At 43.8% G+C, this 22,208-nt stretch overlaps 1 protein-coding gene across 1 annotated transcript in view; it reads right to left on the bottom strand.

Annotated features, from left to right (window-relative positions):
* Positions 1-22,208, bottom strand: part of JAZF1 (JAZF zinc finger 1) — a 641,974-nt gene that overhangs the window by 50,979 nt on the left and 568,787 nt on the right. The window contains exon 4 of the mRNA XM_086941708.1: positions 14,764-14,933. Coding sequence (XP_086797834.1) covers positions 14,764-14,933 — 170 coding nt within the window. The remainder of the gene's footprint in view (positions 1-14,763; positions 14,934-22,208) is intronic.

Genomic DNA, 22,208 nt, shown 5'->3' on the forward strand with positions numbered 1-22,208 from the left:
TTCCAGTAATGACTCATTGAATGTCCACTGCTTTTGTAAAGATCCAGTGGGTATACACAGAAGTCAAATGTTGAAGAACTGCTGGTGTATAATGTGATAATTATGAATGAAGTTACAGTCTGATCCCGTGGCTACTCCCAGGCCTCTCTTGCCAATATGACCCCTACCCAAAATTCCAAATTACTTCTCCTCTTAGCTTCTGAGTATGACTTGCTAAGTTTTCATTACCCATTAGCTGTCTTGTGAACTTCCTGATTATTAGCCCACCGCGTGCAGAGTTTCTTGATTTGCCTATGTCCTCACATAGCATTATCTTGTGACCTGGTGCCTGTTATTCTAAGAGGATTTTGCATGCAATTGACTACCTTGCCTTTCTCATGAATACTTTGAAACTGGTCCACACTGGTAATTTGCCAGCATTTTGTGTTCAAGTGTGTAGCTTGCTTAGCTTTTCCTCGCTAGTAACTCACTGCGCATAGCAATGGAGAAAAAAATACTTGAGAAAGTCATGATTTTCATGGATAAAAACCTCTCACACCAGTGCCTAATTTGAGCCGGTGGTCCCGATGCTCAGTAGCAGTACTTAATTTTCAACACCGCTGCTTGTGACAGTCTGCCCAAGGTGCAGCTTTCGGGCCAATTTAGAGATGAACACAACAACAGTTAGTCATTTTTTATGTATATTGAATTTATAATTATTACCTGCCATCCAAGCCATTGTTATAGCTTTAGGGGTCTGAAATAGTCCGAAGTGTCACACTTGTAGGAGTGTGATGGTTAGTAGTTGTATTGTTACCATCACTGGCAGTGCTGGCCTGGTAGGGTCAAACTGTAGTGCAAGCTGCAGTGGCATCCTGACGAGAGCCCTGGCATCATTTTTTTTTTTTTTTTTTACAAATTAAGCACTGGGACTCACCTAAATTATGGGTCCTCAATTCGTTTCCTTTGCTGTTACTAACAATAATGTGAGCTCTGTGGGGAAAAAGTGACACACTGTTGTCCACCCTTAACTACAGAGCTTCAGGGCGAGGAACATTCACCCACATACATCCAATACCAGGAAGGGGCTCCCTGCGGAAAGCCCCAAAGTGCATCTTAGGTCCACAGTTACTAAAGTTTGTTTGGGCACGCGTGCGCCCTAACATAATATAACGCAAATGCCCTTCAAGACCTAAGTAAATGTAGACCCTATTGGCACTGCTATTCCTCCCCCATTGTCTGGCTCAGGTCCCCTGTTTTGTTGCAGGGTCTTTTACCTCTGCTCATCCACCTACCTTCCTGTCAGTACCCCCCACTTTCCTGCATCGCGTGTGTACCGTGCATGACTAGGACTGCAGACATGCACGCACCACAAAGCACTCCTCCCCCTCCCACACCCATCAACTACTCATTTGATGCCTGCAGAGGCGCAATGTACAATACACATGGTGCAAAATAAAACACATTTCAAAGCCCTGCTGTCTAGAGGCAAGGCATTAAACCCCAAGGCCTACACACACAAATAAGCTAAGAAACGGAAAAGGCCCAGCCGTGTTTATTCCTAGTTCTGCGTCGTTAGTTTTTATTTGCTGTTTTCTCTGTTTGTCTGACTCTCCTTGGGTTAATGTGCGCCCTGTCTGACTGTTCCAGCCGTAATTGTGTGCAATGCATCCCCGGGACAATCCTGGTGCACCGAGATGAAGGCCCAGCCATGCCAAAAGCAGGCAGGAACAGCTCGCTTATGTGGGGCAATAAAAAGACAGAAGGCTGGCGCTCCAGCAGAGAACAGACAGGATGTGGCAAATTATAGGGTTCTCTACAAGCGTTTCTCCCCTCAAGAAATGCTCTCTGTGGTGCGTGGAAGCCCTCTGGGTGTGTAGGCCTTCTCACAATCACCACGGCATGTTTACTTCCTGCCCTGAAACGTGCCTTTTTTTCTTTTTTTACAATACACCCTAACCTTTTAGGCTGCTAGACTCGTAAATACAATACTATTTGTTTTGCCCTAGAAAGGGAGCTTTCACTTTCCCATCAGCCCTTAAATGTAGTTATTTCTTGCAGATTTCCCTCCTGGTAGCATGCACCCGGCAGTTCTGGAGGAGCCGGGGAGCTGAGAAACTATGCACTACTACGACCCGCAGTCCTTACATGCAGGGTTGGATTGAGATTAAAACTCGGCCCGGGCACGCGAAAAAAGAAAGTGCCCCACATTTGCATACTGCCTTTACGCCAAACACTGCTTCAACGAAGTTTTATAAAAAGGAGAGGGGGTGGGGGGTCTCTGACAGAGGCTTTCTTAACTGTACTTAGATAAAACAAAAAAAATCGAAAAATGGATAAGACACGCACCAATTGGAGTTGAAGAGTTTGTAGGGTTGTCGCGTGCTGCTGGGGCTTCGCTCTCTGAACCACAGGGCGTTTGGAAATAGAACAAAAAAGCAAATCCTGATAGGAGTTGTCCCCCTGTCCACAGCGTAGTTGATACCCAAAAAGGGTATAATAAAGTTAATTATAGCAATGAGATTGGTCCATCAATTTTATTTCATTAATGGTTTTCAAATGTTAAGAATTTATTCATTCCAAATTCGATGCAAAAGGTGTATCCAAAATGCTTTGTTATGTATCCCTATGCATTTCGGGCTTTCCATAAGCCCTTCTTCAGGGAAGATCTTGAAAGCATTTCAAGAGGCAGTCACAAGCTGCTGTTCGCGTCAGGTGAACGTGCATCGTTCTCCCCTACAGAAATTAGAGACATGCATTTATACAAGGATCATACATCCCAACCCTTCCGATTCAGGCAGGAGACTTCCGGTTTCAAGGCTAGTCTCATGCCTCCCAATGCTTGCATGCAAAAACCAAATTCCTCAGTGGGCTTCTTCCGACAGCGACTGGTCTTGTGTGACTTGGAGTATGAACTGCTAGGAACCTGTTCCTGCAGGGCAGTGCACAACTTTTTGTCACACTCTGTCTGCGTGCCATTGTGCTTTCTCCGCGCTTCTGACAGGTAAGAAAAAAAAAAACACATTTCTGATATCCGACCCCCTGCAGCAGTACACTTGCAAGTCCCATATATATGACAATAGACCTGATTCAGGCCTCAATAGAAGTCAATGGGAGAAATACATTATTCTGATTATTTTAAAATCTCCCACTTTTCTCTTATACAATGTTGGCATGTATAAGGGATTACAGAATCCTATGTATTATAATACCATATCTTAATCCACAGAAGGGCCAAGTCTAGGGCAGGGCCACTCTAATTATGCTAATGACCAGCTTTTTCGGTCGAGGACCGGAAATGCTGGCTTGCCAGCTTCCGGGAGGAGATCGTATGCTGTGTAGTAGACAGTTTAGTCCCGCCTCTCAGCTCCGTTCGCTTCCATTGGCTGGCTTCCTAAACAGAGGCCAGCCATTGGAAGAGAAGTGAGTCATTCCAAACAAGCCCTGTCTTTTTCGGATTTGGGGGCGTCATTTTTGCTGTTCTTTAGCTTGTGACGTTGTCCGTCACTCAGGACAGCAAAACACGCCCCCAAATCCGAAAAATTTTAGAAGCTCGAGGCAGCCATTGTTGCCCAGCCGGCGCCGAGTACGGTGATGCTGCTGCTTTCCACCCACACTAGTGCCGCTTCCTCTGCTCTGACACGGGCAGTCAGGTAAGTTTTCTTTTTTTTTAAATGTATTTTTTAACGCCCTGCGCCAGGCCCGGCCCCTCCCCCCGACAGTCCCGTCCCCCCCCGCGCCAGTCCCGTCCCCCCTGCATGGCTCCTGTAGTCATTGTTGTTCTTATAACTTCTGTGACTATTTTTAGAATCTTGTACACATCAAACTCTTTGGATTGAGGTGATATACACGTGGCAGCAAATCGACGGCCTCTTCCTGATCTGTGTGAGCTCAACAGCAAAGGAGAGAGAGCCCGACAATAACAAAGGGTGCTGCTGATTGTTTTAATGTCTTTGCAGCATGGATGCCGCATGCTGTAGCAGGAGCGCCACGCTGGCAGGTGAAGCCTGCTGCGATTGCCAGTGGATTCAGTGCAAAGCCGTGCATGCCCTGGAATGAAAGGAATCTGCCCATATGTTGACGTACTAGCATCCCCCCGTGTAGCTTTGTTTGTTGTGCTTCGGGCAGAGGTGTGCGGCTGACCACAGTGAGATAGAAAGATATACCGGTGCCAGCGTAAAGTGTTGGAAACCCAAAACATACCATTATCTTATATGAAGCACATGTAGGATCATGCCTCCCTTAACTTTGGAGATCATTATTTTATGTGAAGCAAGAATAAAACACATTTTCTTGTCTCCATTCTGCTAATAGTGGAACTCCCATTTTACCAGCAAAATGGAATGTGAACATGCTAGCGAGATAGCCCTTCTCTGCATTTGGTGTTTTGTGTCCTTTCTGCCCGTTTCCTTCCATCTGACATCCAGAAACCAGCACACTTACTCCCTTCGATCATTTTGTTATCTGTTCCTTTTTCGGTCGAGGACCGGAAATGCTGGCTTGCCAGCTTCCGGGAGGAGATCGTATGCTGTGTAGTAGACAGTTTAGTCCCGCCTCTCAGCTCCGTTCGCTTCCATTGGCTGGCTTCCTAAACAGAGGCCAGCCATTGGAAGAGAAGTGAGTCATTCCAAACAAGCCCCGTCTTTTTCGGATTTGGGAGCGTCATTTTTGCTGTTCTTTAGCTCGTGACGTTGTCCGTCACTCAGGACAGCAAAACACGCCCCCAAATCCGAAAAATTTTAGAAGCTCGAGGCAGCCATTGTTGCCCAGCCGGCGCCGAGTACGGTGATGCTGCCGCTTTCCACCCACACTAGTGCCGCTTCCTCTGCTCTGACACGGGCAGTCAGGTAAGTTTTCTTTTTTTTAAAATGTATTTTTTAACGCCCCGCGCCAGGCCCGGCCCCTCCCCCCGCCAGTCCCGTCCCCCCCCCGCGCCAGTCCCGTCCCCCCTGCGAGTTGTAGGGAGAGAGGATCCACCGGCGGAGACGCGTCCACGCAGACTGTGCAGCTTCATGTTAAAGCAACAGTAGCTTTAAAAACCGCGGCAGATGTCCCTGACTTCCTCTATCTGCGCATTAATAAATGTGCTTGTGTACCGCACCGGAGCGGGTGGCGTGGCTCTCAGACTTCTATCCCACGCTTTAATGTGTTACGAGAGCGGCTATAAAGCGACCATGGCTCACGGTGGCTCCATCCAACGACCGACCGCAGGCGACAAGATGCAGTGGGCCGCCGCTCTCTGGCTGTGTCTCCTCCCGGGCTTCGTCCGTGGTGCGCCGCTGCTAGAACCCGGTAAGCAAAATAAAACAGATACAGTAACACTAACGTCTAATAAACTGAGGGGGCTCTGCCCTCCTGGTCCAGCCACTTCACGGTGAACTACCCCTTGAGAGGGCCCTCTGCCCCAGCCACGTGAGAAGACACAGCCTCGAGGAGCAGTCACAGGAGCGTCTGCTGCCCTCTGGGAACAGTCATATGAGGGTGCTGCCCCTCTGGTCCAGGCATTTGATGGGGCGCGCTCCTCAGTGAACAGTCATTTGATGGGGCGCAGGATCTTGGGTCCAGTCCCATCAGCCTTATTTTATTTGCAGATCCTCAAACAGAATAAATGTGTCAGATGGCCTATAAATACATATCCCCTGCCGTTCACCTGAGAAAGTTGGTGGGAAAATAAACATCCCACCATTATATTTGTGGCAGCCAGTAGAGTAGATAATCGTAGGGATTATCCTATATCATGCACAAGGCACTTTTGTTTCATCTGTGGGCGGGGGGGGGGGGCAGAGAGGGAAGGGAGAGTGAGAGAGGGGCAGGGTAAACTGAGGGCTGTATTGATGCACCGAGGATGGTGGGTGCCTAGTTTTTTTAATTACAGAGATTCAAAGGTTTAATGCAGAGGAAGGAGTGTGTAGTGAGCTTAAGTGTGAGGAGCAGGCAGAGTGAAGGCTCGGAGGGTGCAGTGAGGGTCGGGAGGGACAGAGAGGGCTGAAGTGAGTGCGCCAGTGCAGAGGGAAGTGCTGGACGGTGAATGGGTTGCAGTGAGGGTTGTAGTGAGTTCTGGAGTGGAAGTCTGATTCTGTGAGGGATTTAGTGAGTGCTGGGGGTGAAGGTTGTAGTGAGTTCTGGAGTGGGAGTGTGTTCCAGTTAGGTATTAAGTGAGTGTTGGAGGGTGTGTGTTTTGCAGTGAGGGTTGTAGTGAGTTCTGGAGTGGAAGTCTGATTCTGTGAGGGATTTAGTGAGTGCTGGGGGCGAGGGTTGTAGTGAGTTCTGGAGTGGAAGTAAGATTCTGTGAGGGATTGAGTGAGTGCTGGGGGCGAGGGTTGTAGTGAGTCCTGGAGTGGAAGTGAGTTCTGGAGTGGAAGTCGGATTCTGTGAGGGTTTTTGTGAGTGCTGGGGGTGATGGTTGTAGTGAGTTCTGGAGTGGGAGTGTGTTCCAGTGAGGTATTTAGTGAGAGCTGGGGGCGAGGGTTGTAGTGAGTTCTGGAGTGGAATTCTGTGAGGGTTTTAGCGAGTGCTGGGGGTGATGGTTGTAGTGAGTGCAATAGGTCATGCATATGCGAGCGATTAAGCTATTGGCATTGTAAATGACAAAGCCATGTATTTATGATATAAAAATAAAAAGATTTGTCATAAGCAATGCCAATAGCTCTACCTTTAATAATGCCGAGACCATTGCATTGTAAATGCTTGTTTTGAATAGTTATGAATTTGGCATATTTGCCACATCCATCATCTGTTGCATAATCTGCAGATTTTAACTAACAAAATGGTGGGGTTCAAATGGTTCAAAAGTTACTAAAAACACAGCGACACATGTTGTGCAATGAAAGAACCTTTGCAAAGTTGCTATATTTGGTTAAACTGGGACAAATGAAGTGCCACCTAGCCCCAGACAGTGTTAACAAGAGTAAAAGTGACAATATAATGACCACATTACACTGCATGATTTGCTTTTTCTTGCAGCACCTTTAGTTGGTTTCATTTTTAGTAAAATGTTTTTGCTTTCTTCCACAAACATTTTTTCCATTTGTGAAACTGCTAAATTTTGATAATTTTTATGGTTCCATCCAGGGAAATCTGCAAAAACTGAGTACATTTACAAACCCCTAACATGTGGAAAAAGAGTTGGCAAATTAGGTCTGGATACCTTTTGTGTAAAAGAGAAAAGGGTGAAAGGTCAAATGCAAAGTCTTCCAAACATACAAAAAGGGATAAATACGATGTGGTTAATTTTATTTATTTTTATTTTATTTTTGTGTTTTATAGATCGCGAACTTGACCCGTTAGGGTATCAGAGTGCTTTACAGAATCATAGAGTTGTACAAAAGGCATGAAATCATAAGAGTATAAAATCGATTGGGAGAGGGCGGGGTGCTGGATACATAAGGGATGGAGGGATACAAATGTACAGTTTACATGACATTTACTCAAGACAAAGCCCCAGGTTTCTCAGTGGGATGACTAGGTCATCAGAGGGAAGCAATAGCCGGAAATTGATCAGGTTAAATATTTTGTTTACATGAGGGATCTATTAAGGAATATTATAACACTTCCAATGAGTACGACTGCATGGCTAGCATTGAAGGCACTCTTAGATCGTAAATTAGTTTTACAGACAAGGCTTATGCATCCCTGCTCTTGCTGGGTAATACTTGAAAGGAAAGCTATTGTTTACAAATGTATGCACTTACTTTGAGGACAAAGAAATGGAGCAGCAGGCGCTGTAAGCAATTTAGCTGCACTGCATCATTTAAAAAACACCTGGATGCGCCGCATTTACAAGAATACGGTTCACCTTTTTGTTTTACCTTGCACTGGCACTAAAAAAAGCTGCCTAGCAACAACACATACACTCTTGCGCCACGGTGTTTGTGTTGCAGGGATGATGGTTTATGTTCAGGAAGGGACACCTTCCTACACATAAACAATCTTTAAAGGTGATTTGCTCCTTTTCTGTGTGCTGCATTCTGCAGCACACAGAGAAAGAGCAAAAACAAGGAGAAATAAAAGTATGTCTCTTCGTTGCGCCAATCTGATGACTGATGATCAGTGGCGTTCTCTTTTGGCACTGCCTCAGATTTACAAATCCTTCAAAATCTGGGGCAGCGTAAAAAAGCAATGGGTGTTGCAGTGGAACGCCCACAGCAACACTAATTTCACGCAGATACCTGCTTGAAAGGGTACGATATTTACAAAGTGGCTTAACACCGTTTTATGAATATGGAGCAGGGCATTGCGCCATTGGGGAATGCTAAAAAGTGCAGCTCCAGTGGTGCAATGCCCTTGTAAATATGCCCCCAGGGGCCATTTCACACCTGCATGTAAGAGTACGATATTTACAATGTGGCGTTAAGCCACGCAAAGTGGCTTAACACCGCTTTCTAAATATGGAACAGGTCAGTGTGTAACCGGGGAATCCTAAAAAGTGCAGCTCCAGTGTTGCAATGCCCATGTAAATATGCTCCCAGGGGCCATTTAACAGAATATGGTGTGCTCTTGTTGTTTATGCCGGGCGTAACTTTCAAAAGGTGTGCCCTGCACAAACAAGGAGAGTGTGCCATATTAGACTGAATGCACTGCCCCGAAAGTTGTGTTGCCCTGTGGGCAGTGCATGCAAGTGAAATACGGAGTGACTCTGAAGCAGTCGCTCCGTGTTTCACTGTGCAGGCGGCACCTGGCTGCACTTTTAAGGGGAATTAGACATCCCTTTGCAGGCAGGTGCAGTGAGTGACAGCATCCGGTGCAAGGGGATATATGGGGGTATCCATAAACCCCCTTTTCCCCTTCCAGAGGGTTGCTGTAAGGGGACGCACTGACAGTGCGCTACCTGTTTAGGTGGCCCACTGTCAGTCTCCTGACAGCTTCTTTGCCTCTGAGCCCACGTCTATCATACGGCACAGGCGCAGAAGCAAAGGGATTTCCTCATTTACATGGGGCCACTATCCATGCAAATGAGGGATCACCTTTTGGTGACAACGCTGGCGCTATATGTGTGCAGGTGCTATCTATATTACAGAAAGGGCCGTACAAGTGTCTGCGGCCCTTTCTGTAATAACAAAGTGCCCGGGGGCCCGGAAAGCGGGCCCACATGCCCATTGCGCTTCTGGGGCACTTTCCATAATACCACCTCCGGTGGATGTCTGTAGAAATGCACTCATACCCCTGTGTGTGGGCACGTCTGTTAAATGAAAGTGGCAATACAGCCTGGTAATTCCATAAATCACCTGAAACACATAGAATAATAACCTGTGGTATTGTGGCCATTGTTGTCTACATAACCTTCTTGAGAACATCTGCCTACGGGCGTCAGAATTACAGCCCCTTTCATTGCTTCTCATAAATACTGTGGCAGTGATAATACGGTTACACCATGTGTGATAGTCATTGGGTGGAGAAGTCCCAGCCTGAAAAGCTACTGAACCACTGTACAGGCACTCACAGCCCCCACTAGCATACTGATCAAAAGAAATCTGCCAGGATGGTTCATATTTCAGCCTTTGGAACAGCAAGTCTTCTGGAACCCAGTGCTTTTTAACCCACTGCTGAGGGTTGAGGCTTTCCATTGTACAGGATGTCGAGGCCACAGCACCAGCTCTAGAGAGTTGTTACCAAAAGACCCTGTTTAGCCTATTTATTTATTTAGTTGCTTGTATAGCGCAAGGGAATTTGACCCCCGAAGGGGTATCTCCGCGCTTGTGTTCTTACCATAAGCTGAACTAGACGGGATACACAGACATAGATACCAAGAGGGCTACCGAATCAGAAATAGATGGGTCTTTAGGCATTTTCTAAATGCAGTCAAACTGGAATTTAGCCTAAGGGTGAGGGGCAGGGAGTTCCAAAGGATAGGGCCTTTATAAGGTAGAGCTCGTCCTCCCTGTCTCTCCTTTTTAATCCTGGGTACTTGGAGTAAGGCCTGATTTTTAGAGCGCAGAGAGCGACCTGGCTCATATGGTCTAAGTATTTCAGATAGGTATCTGGGGCCAACTCCAAACAAGCATTTGTGAATGATACAACAAATCTTAAACTTCACCCTCTGGCGGATGGGCAGCCAGTGCAACCTATTCAACAAAGGGCGGGATGGAGATCTGACTATTCCCGGATACTGTGGGAGGACATGTAGCAGGTGGAGATTTGTACGTATTTGCCAGTATATGGGCATGTGTAAGCACATAAGGTGCTGCTTTACCGGGCATCATTCTGGACCAGCATCACCCAGAGAGAAGCTAGAAGGATTGTGGATGGCTCCATCACCTTCCTGTCCTAATACATGTACGTGCCCCAAATTTACAGCCAACCATAAGAAATCAATAAGGAAGTGGATAGATCAATCAAGCAAACAAAAGCTACCTCTAAAAACCATCATTCTGAACCCACTCATGCCCTCACTGTTAAAGTAATAGGTCCGCAGGCTCATAATGTCTTTTGCTAGGGTCACTCGTAAGTATGCTCTGGGCTGATGTAGGAGATATTATTTTTTGAAACAATATTGATGTGGGTTGGCAAAAACAGGTATTGGGAATTAAACTCCAATGCTTTTGATAGAATGAAAATCATGCTACCATCAATATTAAAAAGTTGAGCTTAAAAGAACAATATAGCCTTTAGTTTTACTAAACACTTATTAATAAATTCACAGACAGACAATTTTCCCCATTGGCTGCTTCTATAATGTACATTAATCCTTCATGTGGTCATTCGATAGCCTGTAAAACAAAGGGGGAACATCTGCATAATTGTGGCAACCAACGCCCCTTCTAGAATGTCCAGTGATGACTTTACATGTATGTTGAATAAATGCGAAAGGGGATTGACTGGTGACAAAGCAAATGCCCTTTAGTTATACTAATCCTTACATCCAACAAAGCGGTTTGCAACAGCGGGTTCACCTAGGCTGATTTAGGAACTGTTCGCTTTGTCACTTTAATTTGTAAAAGAGACATTAAATTAAATATAAAACGATGGGGTGAAACTTGTGACGTTTTCAGTTATGATTCTTGATAGCAGCTGACCACTCTCATAAGTCGTTGGTTTAGATTCCAGGATAATTCAATGAATTTCATCTGATGTTGTGATGGCATACTTTGCTTCCTGAAAGTTTGGACGCCAGCCTAACTGCTCACGACTGCACCCAGTTACTCTTTTAACTCACAAGCTCGAATTGACTTGTCCTTATTTTGTCTCTAAACGTATTCATGTTCAATTTCAGAAAAGATGGAAGTGTATTACTTCCCTCAAATGATCCCTCTTTTTCTTCAGTTTGCACAGTTATACCTTTTAGCAATTTAAAGGTTCTGAGAGTAAGTTTACATATTATATCTATTGATTTATTTCACTTTATTTGACTTCGTGTAACTCCCTTTCCACCCGTTGCAGTGGTAGGGTAAAACATTTTTTCTATTTCCCGGACTTCTCATCTCTGCTTAGTTTTGATGGCGTTAATGACTAAAGCAGATTAGTAGAGCTGAATTGTACTTCAAGGTCGATTTGTCTAATAAGATAGAAGCCACGTTTTGTGTCACAGGAGGACAAAGTTTTGATCTAGGTTGAGATGGTGGTTAAAACAGTCCTAGATGATCTTCTGTGATTCCTGTATTTATTACGTTTTGTCACTTTTCCGAATTATATCATTACATGGAGTAAACCCCAACTGGTAATGATGTGATCAAGCAGGGTTGTTTACACATTATTCCCATTGGGTACCACTCAACAAAAGCAATCCCATAGGCATTAGTAAAAAAATACCTGTCAAACAGCACAAGAAATGCATCTGTTAAACAAAGTCTACTGTAACAATGAGATCTTTATCATTGCAGTTGTTATAAATGGGGCTACCAGCTCTGTAGTCTCTATTCCTTTTTAGGTCGAGCCTAGCGGCAGCATGCATGCGCTGCTCGATCTGTGAGGCATGCTGTAATGATGTATGTACTATAAGCCCCGTCCGCTCTCCGCTCACATTTGTCATTGGCTTGTGCCATTGTCCTCCGAAAATGCTGGCTTCTGGTTCGTAAATAGGCTTGTTAGTCCCTCCTGTGTGCTGCCTTGTCTTCGTTTAAAAAAAATGTTGCATGCTGAGCGTGGCGCCCGCTTTAGGGACACTGCGCTCAGTTTCATTTTTTTTGTTTTAACTATAATGTTGAGCGCTGCACCCGCTTCAGGGTCACTGCTCTTTGTTGCATTTAAAAAAAAAAAATTTAATAGCGAGCATAACGCCCACTTCAGGGACATCGCTCTCCTTTTTAAACTTTTTTTTAACTTTATTGGTGAGCGCGGCACCCGCTTCACGGACACCGCACTCTGCAATAAAATAGATCTTGCTTTTGCAAAAGTTTGACCTATTGGTATTTTAAATGACAATGCCTTTTACTATTATAAAAGGCAATGCCATTTACAATGCCAATTGCTCAAAATCTCGCAAATGGGAGACCTACTGCATTGTAAATGCTTGTTATACTTTCATTTGTATTTGGCCATATTTATTTTGGGCTCATTTTATTTGTGTTTAGCCATATTACTTTTGTGTTTCTGAAACATTAAACCTTACTGGTAAGTTGCCACATTTATGTAATCAATAAGTGCATACTCACACTTGAATGACTGATGGGTGTAGGCGCTATACACAGCCATTTATAATAAATCAATAAATTCATAGGGAAATATTAACAATGCAGCACAAACATGTCCACCTCTGCAGCTGTTAAAGCTTCAAAAGGAAACATCACTTTGTTTAACTCCCACCCTTCTCCACCTGCTAAGCTATTGGCCTGACAGTCATAACTGACAATATGAAGAATCAGTCAAAAAAAATCTATTTTACGATTTTTCCATGTTTTCCATCTGCATTTATCAGCATTTATCTGTAAAATTCTGTGAAAACTGAAAGCCCGAAGCCTTCATAATAGCTGGAATTTGGTAGACAGAATATATAGATTTTATGACTTTATATTGCTGTTGCATTGTATTTGGTCTAATTTATGAACATTGTATGTGATTTATAGGCGAAATAAACCGAGTTTGCTATTTTAAACTGTTTATTCTCTTGAGTTTCAATATCTTCTTGTAATGATTGCATAAACCTATCTTCTTATTTTCGACCCAAGTACTTACATCTTCAACAATATGATCTGATCTCATTTGGAGTCAAAAAGTATGTTTGCGAGTTCAAAGAGTTATTCCTCAATTAGATAGTGGTTTGTTTAGGAAAGATTATACAATTCAGCTATGCTTTTTGTGAATGGTCAGATAAGTGATCATGTGAGCACTTCCATAGCTTTAAACAGACAGATTTTGAGGTACACAACTTTCAGAATTTTTCCAGAGATTATGGCTGCCTACTACACCGTGCTTAGCTCCCTATATAGGCTAATCAAAATATAGTTCACAGAAGGATTTGAAGTGATATGTTACCTGACAATTCTTTCAAACATGATTGTTGGTAGTCCATACAATTAAATCTTAACTTCCTACAAGATCCAATATGGTGGAAGCCTAGGCTACTACTATTGATAAAGTGATTGGCGGCAATGCTCTGCGAAAATGAATAGCTTTACTTTAAAACATTGGATAAAGAGCTTGGTTTTCCAATTTTCACTTACAGTTAAGGACACAAAAAGTGTATACAAAAATACATAAAAAAATAAGTTTAAGATTTTTGTATACCACAGTGCTTTTTTTATTTTTAAAGCAGTTAAACTGATGTTTCAGCAATTTTGGGACCTTAATTTTGGGAAACTTGTATATGCTTTTTCAGTTGATTACCTTTTATGAAGTCAATCTCAAATGTAAGTACGTACATAGCCATTTCTTCTACTATGAGGTTTTTCCATACATCCTCAGGTTTTCATTGAGAAATGCCTACTTGCATTATCGATGAAATTACCTTATTTCAGCCTTTCATACCAATCACTTCTCCTGGAGCCTCTTCGCCGCTGCAGTATGCACACTGACAGGGTATTATTCAGGCGCGGCTGGCCCAGGCAACAGATGTGAGGTGGTGCGATTGAGTGGGGAGGGGTGGGACAGAAGTGGATAGATGACAGGATAGGGAAAGTAAAACAAAAAAATGAGTTAAACCACTTACCTAGCGTTCGCCGCATCACCAACTCGGCAATATGGCGAGCGCAAGATAATTGTGTTTTATTTTTTATTTTACTTTCCCTATCCCGTCATCTGTCCACTTCCCCGCCCCACCACTGTTACCTGTGCTGGTCGCACCCAGCATTAATAGAGGATTTAAGATATTCAACATGTTCCTCATATTCCATTTCTTGAAGACGTGAAGCCCCAGCATTAGACATAGCACCCCAAACTGTACACCAGTATGTGTTTGCATAGAGCAATCGCTGATGTTTCCTGAAAAAAAGTTACTATGGGGACATCAGCAAGCAAGGCTTTACAAGCTTCCTTTTCACACCATTTGACCATGTGAAATCGTGATATACTGTGCTCTGGTACCTTGAGTCTTTTGGTCACAATGGGATAATGTCACTCTTATGTTCACTTTATTCCCAAATGCCAAACTTGTGCCCCCTCTTTAAGCATGATGGAGGCATATAGCACAAATAAGTCCTGTTCTCTTCAAACAATCCTATAGCTTCAGCAAAAGGGATCTGAGAACAACCCGTTGTAGTATGACGTTGGATTGAGTTGAGAGACCTATTTCGATATCATTAACTAGTTTGCCGATTAATATCAATATTCAACTCTTTAAGTCCTTCTCAGTAATACTGTGTGAGCAGTGACATACCATCTTTTTGATCATATATGTATAATACTGCGACTAACCTTATATCTCTTTTTACATCCTGGAACTGGACATGCAAAAGGCTTCTCGTCGCCGCCATTCATACACATAGAGCTGAGGATGGCCTCGGAGCTGATGGCGCTTTCTGTGGTCCAGGACTCGTCACTGTCTGATTCCTCATAGTCTACTTCCTCTTCGTCGTATTCACTTCCTGGGAAACCAATGCACAGAAGGAAATTGAAGTTAAATCCCACCCGCTGTACTTTAACCTGTAGAACAAATCAAACAATCCCTTCAGGCGTACAATGGCTGCAGAAACGCACTTCTTTCATGATTAAAAAAAGTCCTGCTCTACATATGACTGCAGGGAGACAACAAATTTACTCTCCTTAAATAGCTCAGACATCTGATGTTAATATATGGCCATGAACAGTTAACCAAACAAGCTTTAAAGACTCCATCAGGTATTGATTAACAGCTCAGCTTCAACACCTCTTGCAGAACAGGAGGAAAAAAACAGCACTAGAAAACATTGCCTTCTAATAAGCCCACAGCTGGTTATTTAGGGCCTTTCCAGTGCACAACACAATCCTGAGGAGCATAATTCTGCAGATCATAAACTGTGTAAAATCATATGTTGACAAGTCTTAATGCATTTACTAGCCCAGTGGAGGGAGCAGGAATTATAGCACAACATTAATAAGAGTTACAGCAATTAGAATTGCCAGGTTCGTTCCCTCTAGTGTGAGAAAGAGCGGCATTGTTCCGGCCGCCCTTGCGTGTTCACAGCACGCGGGTGCTTAAGGTGTTTAGCACACCTGGTGCTCGTTTTCTGCATCTCATCTGAATGCATTTTAATAAATATTAATAAAACTGTCTGAATGAGAAATACACCAGGGACACACAAGTCCAGCTTTTGCAGCCGTCCCACAGTTAGCTCTCAGCTATGGGCGCCAACTCCACCCTGTCCCATAAAGAACAGGTCCTTGCGAGAGAAGTTTTAAATATTTGTAGAAATAACAGGAACTGTTCATCAAAAACCAGTAAAAGAAGCGTTGTGCAGCACGAAATACCGGTAGGCGCACCGTGGGGCTGATTTAAACATGGTGGGACCTGCCTTGGAAGAAAAGCTCATAGGGTGCTAGAAGTATTCACCCAATAAAGTGGTACATTTCTGGGTACATTTCCAGGATCCACATAATAAATGTCAATGGTGCACTGGGAATGCTGTCCCAGCACCTTAAGGTCATAGCAGGGAGTTGCATGCAAGATCACAACAATGTACACGGTGGTGGTGCAGTGATGTGATGCTACTAAAAATGGCGATGGACCAGTTACTCTAAAGTGTGCAAGTAGTCCTTCAGAGTTTGTCGAAAGTGGTCCTCCACCTAATAGGGATTGAACATTCTTAGAGTTTACCACAAGTGGATAACATCTGGACAGATAATGACATACTTGAAGGCAGCCCTCAAGAGTTGTGAAGTTTAGTCGTTTTAAGTAAAACCCCATTTTGGCAATACATCTGTGTCTGGTTTTCTTCCAAAGGCTCTTGTTGTTGGTAAGTTATTGGTTGCTGGGAAGGTAGGAAGGTCACAATGCTACAGCTAAAGATGATACTGCTGGCCTGAACAGCCGCTGCCTCCAAGGGGAGCCTTTCTTTTGAGGTTAGGTGCACATTGTTGGTCAAGTTGGAGCCTAATCAGCCCACCCCAGAGGAAATGTAGTCTTGCTATACAACTAAGAAGAAATGATGTTGACTCTTCCTTCACATCTCGTTTCGTTTGACCAGCCAATGCAAAAAAAAAGTTGTACAAACATTAAGCTAGAAGTGGTTGTTCTCTGGTACTCGATTGTCACAATCAAACTATATTTTCAAGGTATTTTACTCAAGATACAATTGTATGCAATTAATATAAATCGAGGCATTTTATAATTGATAGTGGTTATCACGAAAACTAGTACATTTCAGACCACCTGAACTTTACTAAAACATGGCCGTGTACATATTGAGACAAGCGGGTCCCATTACCAGTTGATGAGGTGCAACGCCTTATGTCCTAAAATGAGTGCACCAATAGCTCGACCTTACGTTATATTTGCCCAATGGAAGCATTGCACTAGAACAATTTATCACATACCCATTGGGGCTGTTTCAGTCCGCTGCATACAAACACAAATGTACCACAATGACTAAATTTGTCCCCGCCTCCCTAACACAAAATACAGATTTTTTTTTTTCTCATTCAAATGGAGGACAAATGTTTAAGTGCAGTCTCTATAGGTCATATAGTTTAAACTCAGGATGCTGATTTTCTCATTAGGAAAAAACGCCATTTCAATACTGTAGTTGAACTGTTTACATATTACCACGTCGACAAGGACTGCGACCCATGTATATATTTTATCAGGTTTCTTGAACAACTTAAAAAGGTGAATTTTATAGTATAAAAATGCATTGAAGCCACTGTCATGAAAATTCATTGTATCTATTAAATTAGTTATACTCACAAGTAGGTGGCAAAATGATAAAGTGATTGCTGTGACATTCACTGTACGAATCATACAAATAAAAATTACTGAAAGTTAAGTAACATTTATAGTTTTATATTTCTAGTTTAAACTGTAATTTACAATACCGTTAGAAACCACTCGAAGATACCTTTATTAAAAAAATCTAACAAGGGTATGTAAGGGCTGCTCAACTAAATTATCCAGTCTCTTCTTGCCAAATGCATTACATCAAGTTCCCTGCAACAAGCAGTCAAACTTCTGGCTTCTTCAACTCCAGTCGCTGTCCTCAGTCAGCACCATATACGTCTATGTGCCATCAAATGTCTCACTTGTCTTGGACCATCAACAGTGACTACAGCTAAGAGGTCATGCCCAATAAAGAAAAATAAAAGACATTGGTAAAGGCAATAGGTCTGGTGTTGACTGCCAGACTTTTGGCTTTGTCAATGCCGATTTTATTTTTGTTTTTTGTATTTTCTAAATGCAAACATTTTTTTGGGTCTTGAAAAGGACATGGTACCAAAGTAGTCTCAGGCACTGAAAGGAACTACTTGTGTGTGCAGATGTTCTTCTTGTGAAAAAGCAAAATGCAGTCACTCACAATGAAGTTAGCCAATAGCTGAAGTGGGCTGATCATTCCCATGTTGTATGCTTCAGCGAGTGGAATCCAAATCTAAATGCCACTACAAAAGACCAATTGATAAAGAAGGCCGGTTGAAATCCTTTTTAAATAAGTATATATATATTTATATGTATGATTTTTAGTAAAACTAAAAGGTCTTGCTATCACCAGACCTAACATCTTATTGAAACTCGCTGTCCATACCCTTTTTTTTGCTTGTACAAGGATATGTCCAAATTACTTAAGGTTCTATAAAAAAATTATATTTTAATTTACAATTGGGAGAAATGATAGCTGAAATCAGTAGTTAGTTTGTGAAAAACAAAGGACTCTGGTCAGGAGGCAGCTTACACCAGCCTCCTGTTACCCCGCCTAAAACAGAAGCAACTACTAACTATTAACGTGGAAAAAGGATGTGGCAAAATGGCCAGAGCTGCGGACTATGTGCTGGGGAACCGGGTTCGAGTCTTGGCGCGGACTCAATATCCTGTGATTCTGGGAAAATCGCTACCATAAATGAATGTGTCCTTATCTAGTGCTCATGAAAAGAACCTGTGTTGATGATAAAGTGCGGGGCGAAGCACCGGAAACCACTGGCTCAAATTAAGCACTGGTTGAAAACTCAAATATTCATGGTCATAAATACAATTCATTTATGTTGAATACAAACATATACTTTTAACATTGAAAATATTTCCCACTTTGGACCCCATTACAAGTTTGGTGAATGGATGGCGGAGGGCTGCACTTGGGAATAACCACATCTACTGTGAGAAACTGGGTCCTTTAACCTATATTTTATCCATGAGTTGGCCTGCTATGAGCAGGCAGAAATGTCAGCTAGAGGGCCGATGAGAGCGGGAGTCAGGGAAGGCTAGTGCTTGTCTTGGAGAGGGCGGAGGGGGCACTGAGTGTTCCCCCCATGCTGCTGTAGGATTGGGCTTGGGTGGTGCTGCTGCTGGTTTCCGCTCCTGAGGCGTCTGACAGGTTCGGTGTCTCTAGGCCCAGAGCTAGAGCAGCCGACCTCAGAGGTGAGGAATAGGGATAGAGTCTCGGCAGGGATGTTCAACTTCCTGTGATTCGGGGCAAATCACTTGGGGTCAGATGTATGACGTGATTATGCATGCACAAACGGGTTTGCAAACCCGATTGTGCATGCAAAATTACTGTTGGCCATGTGCAATTCCTAAATAGCGAGTCAGAATTTATTTGCGACTCGCTATTTAGTAATTGCGAGTCGCAATTAGGAAGGTGTGTTCCCTTCCTAATTGCGCCCGCAATGCTATGTGTGAATGTTTTGTAACCGCAATTCTGGTCTCAAAACACTCGCAAATTACCACCCTTTTCAATAGGGTGGTAATGCAGTCGCAATTTGGAAGGGATCCCCAGGGCACCCCTCCAACTTTGTGACTGTCTCTAAAAATATTTTTTAGGGGCAGGCAGTGGTCCCAGGGACAAGTGCCTGCCCGTTAAAATATTAAACGAAAACGTTTCATTTTTTTTTTTTTTAATACATCCCGTTTTCTTTTAAGGAAAACGGGCTGCATTAAAAAAAAAAAATCGGCTTTATTAGAAAGCAGTCCCAGACATGGTGGTCTGCTGAGCCCAGCAGGCCACCATTACTGGGCGGATTGGCATTCCCAATGGGCTGACAAATTGCGAGAGGCTCATTAATATTAATGAGTCTCGCAATTTGCAAACCCAATGGGAATCGCAAAACAGTGTAATAACACTGTTGTACATTTCATTTAGCGCCTCACAATTTGTGACTCGCAATGAGTGGCAAATTGCTAGGCGCTAAATGAAAGGGTCGTACATCTGGCCCTTAATCTCCCCGTGCCTAACAAAATGAACCTGTCGGTCTGTGACACAACTGGTGCTCATGTAAAGCGCTCTGACACTTTCGGGTCAAGTTCGCGCTATATAAAACAAAACAAAAAAAGTCCAGAGTTTGTGGACATGATAATGTGTGCCCAAAGACACTTGTCACGGTGGGAGGCGGAATTTCACTTGGAGTCGTAGCTCCTGGTGACATGCCACCCCTCCTAATGAGGGACATTGATGGGATCAGGCTAATCCGCCATTACTCCACGTGTAGGTTAGCAGTCGCTGAATGGAGCTGGCTGAGGCTCCTCAAGAGCAGGTGACTTTGCTTACTGGGGCTCTTGCTCGAGCTCTCGATGGCACCCCCCCCCCCCCCCCCCCCTCCGTTCTGCTCTGCCTGGCCAAGAGTTGTTTATTACCCTCCTCCTGGAGCAGAGCGGTCCTATGCCTGAACTGCATTCCAACACATCTACCTGCGATAGCATCTCCCAAGGCCGCCCTTCTTGGCGACTGGAAACATTTGGACCACACAGCACAGACGCAGCCCAAAGCAGGGACTGCCATCAATCCCTCCCCCCACGCGCTTCGTCTCAAGTCCACGAACCGAGCGAGGACTGAGCCATAAAATATGCTGGCAGCGCTTAGCATCTCATTTACTAAAAACAGACTGTTCAGCTCAGCGATCCAAATCTTCTTAGGTAGGCTCCGCTCTGACTTTGCCCTCTGCCACGTGGTCAGGGCCAGCCCAGGGCTCCTCCAACCATGCTTTGAAACTCATTTCAAACCATTTGAAGTTTCTAAGATCTTCTGGCGTGGGATGTGGGCCGCTGACACACTCTTTCTTAGTGATTAAGTAAAACGACCTTGAGAATCCATAAGGATGTTATGTTCATAAAGGCTTTAAGAGTGCTATATTTTAGGAAGTTAATTGGATAGTGCCTTGTCATATTCCGAGCATTCTACGGAGGAAGCGCTGTTCAGTACCATACTAGGATGGTTGGAGGTATGTATGTATGCATGCATTTATTTATGTCATGGGGGGGGCTAAGGACAGCATATCAATTGAGGTAGATCCAGAGCCGTTTGGGATCAGGAAACATGTTTGGGGGAGAGTGGACAACGATCCTGGGGGATCCAGTGAAGCAGCCAGAGGGAGGAAGGAATCTGCTGATGAGAGCCCTTATCCAAGTATGCCATAGCATGGTGACAAAACCCAGGAGGAAGACTAACACATTCCAGGAAGGCTGTAACGACGAAGGCGAACGCTGAGCTTAGGTGTCTGATTGGCATTTGTGAGACTATATGTAGCATGAACCGACCTACAGAGCAATGGAGCGCCGCAAAAGAATGGTGGCTAATGTACAGAGAGGACGGCCGCATGGATAGAGCGCAGGAGAGAAAGTGAGGTGGAGAAACTGAGCAGAAGGGGTTGCAAGAAGTACTAGAGAGGGCTTGAGGCAGCCCAGGAAGGGAAGAACAAGGGGGCTACATTAGTAGAGAGAAGAGTTAGGGAAGGTGGGCTTTTCTTCAGGAAGAGCAGTTTGACCAGCCAGGTATATAATCTCAAGACATCAGACAACACACACTCACCCTAACATAAAATGCCCCTTCTAATTTTAAAGTTTGTATTTGGTGTTGTAACATTTGCAACAATGCACTATCCACATGTACACGGGAGGCACGACTTCATTTGCACACGAGCACCAATTCTTTTTCTATTTACGTATTTGTTTCCAAATATTACCATGAAATGGGTGAGAAAACAAAGCCGGAAACAGCAAAGCCGGAGATAACATCAATGCCACACCTTTTACCATTTCCAACTTTCCTCCCTCATCACTAAGTCATAAATTAGGTCCATGAATTAGAGAACACCCATATATATGCCTAGGTTTCTGGACCATACTGGGTCCTGCTAAAAAGAAAGCTGCAGCTCCCACTGTGTTTCCAGCCCACTCCACCATCAGAAATAATATATTTGCGGCCAGCCAGCACCCAAATAACCACCAGGTCCATAGCATCAGAGGGCACCCTCTACCTTCTGAGGGACTTTCAATGCTGTTTTTTCCAGCCATACACCACCCACCGCCATGCAAAGTATGTAGTCCCAGAAAGGTAAAAAACAAACATAAATCAATGTCCCCCAGGGCCTAGAAGAAAATATGTAGTGCCTCGGGTACACTGATTTTTCATTTTTCAAAAAACTAAATCTCATTTGAGATAATTTGTCTTTAAAAAAATATGCTCTCTCTTCAATCATGCTGTAAGTGACTAATTTCCCAGAAAATGTTTCTGCCCGGTTGGTATAGGCACTGTTGGGCGAAAATTGCTTGCCTTTTATCTGGGATCTCTAATTATGTCAGCTGGGTCAGAATGGTCACCGGCAGAGCCTACATAGTAAGGCAGCCTGCAGATGGGATCTAAATGAGCCCCTAGTTTCTTAAGAAATGTATGAACTGCACAAACAATGGTGAAAGTATGACTGTCACCATTACACTGCACCTGTAGATTAGCAGGGGTGCTGCACTG

This window comes from Lissotriton vulgaris, chromosome 10 (genome assembly GCF_964263255.1).
Source record: "Lissotriton vulgaris chromosome 10, aLisVul1.2, whole genome shotgun sequence".
Lineage (NCBI taxonomy): Eukaryota > Metazoa > Chordata > Amphibia > Caudata > Salamandridae > Lissotriton > Lissotriton vulgaris.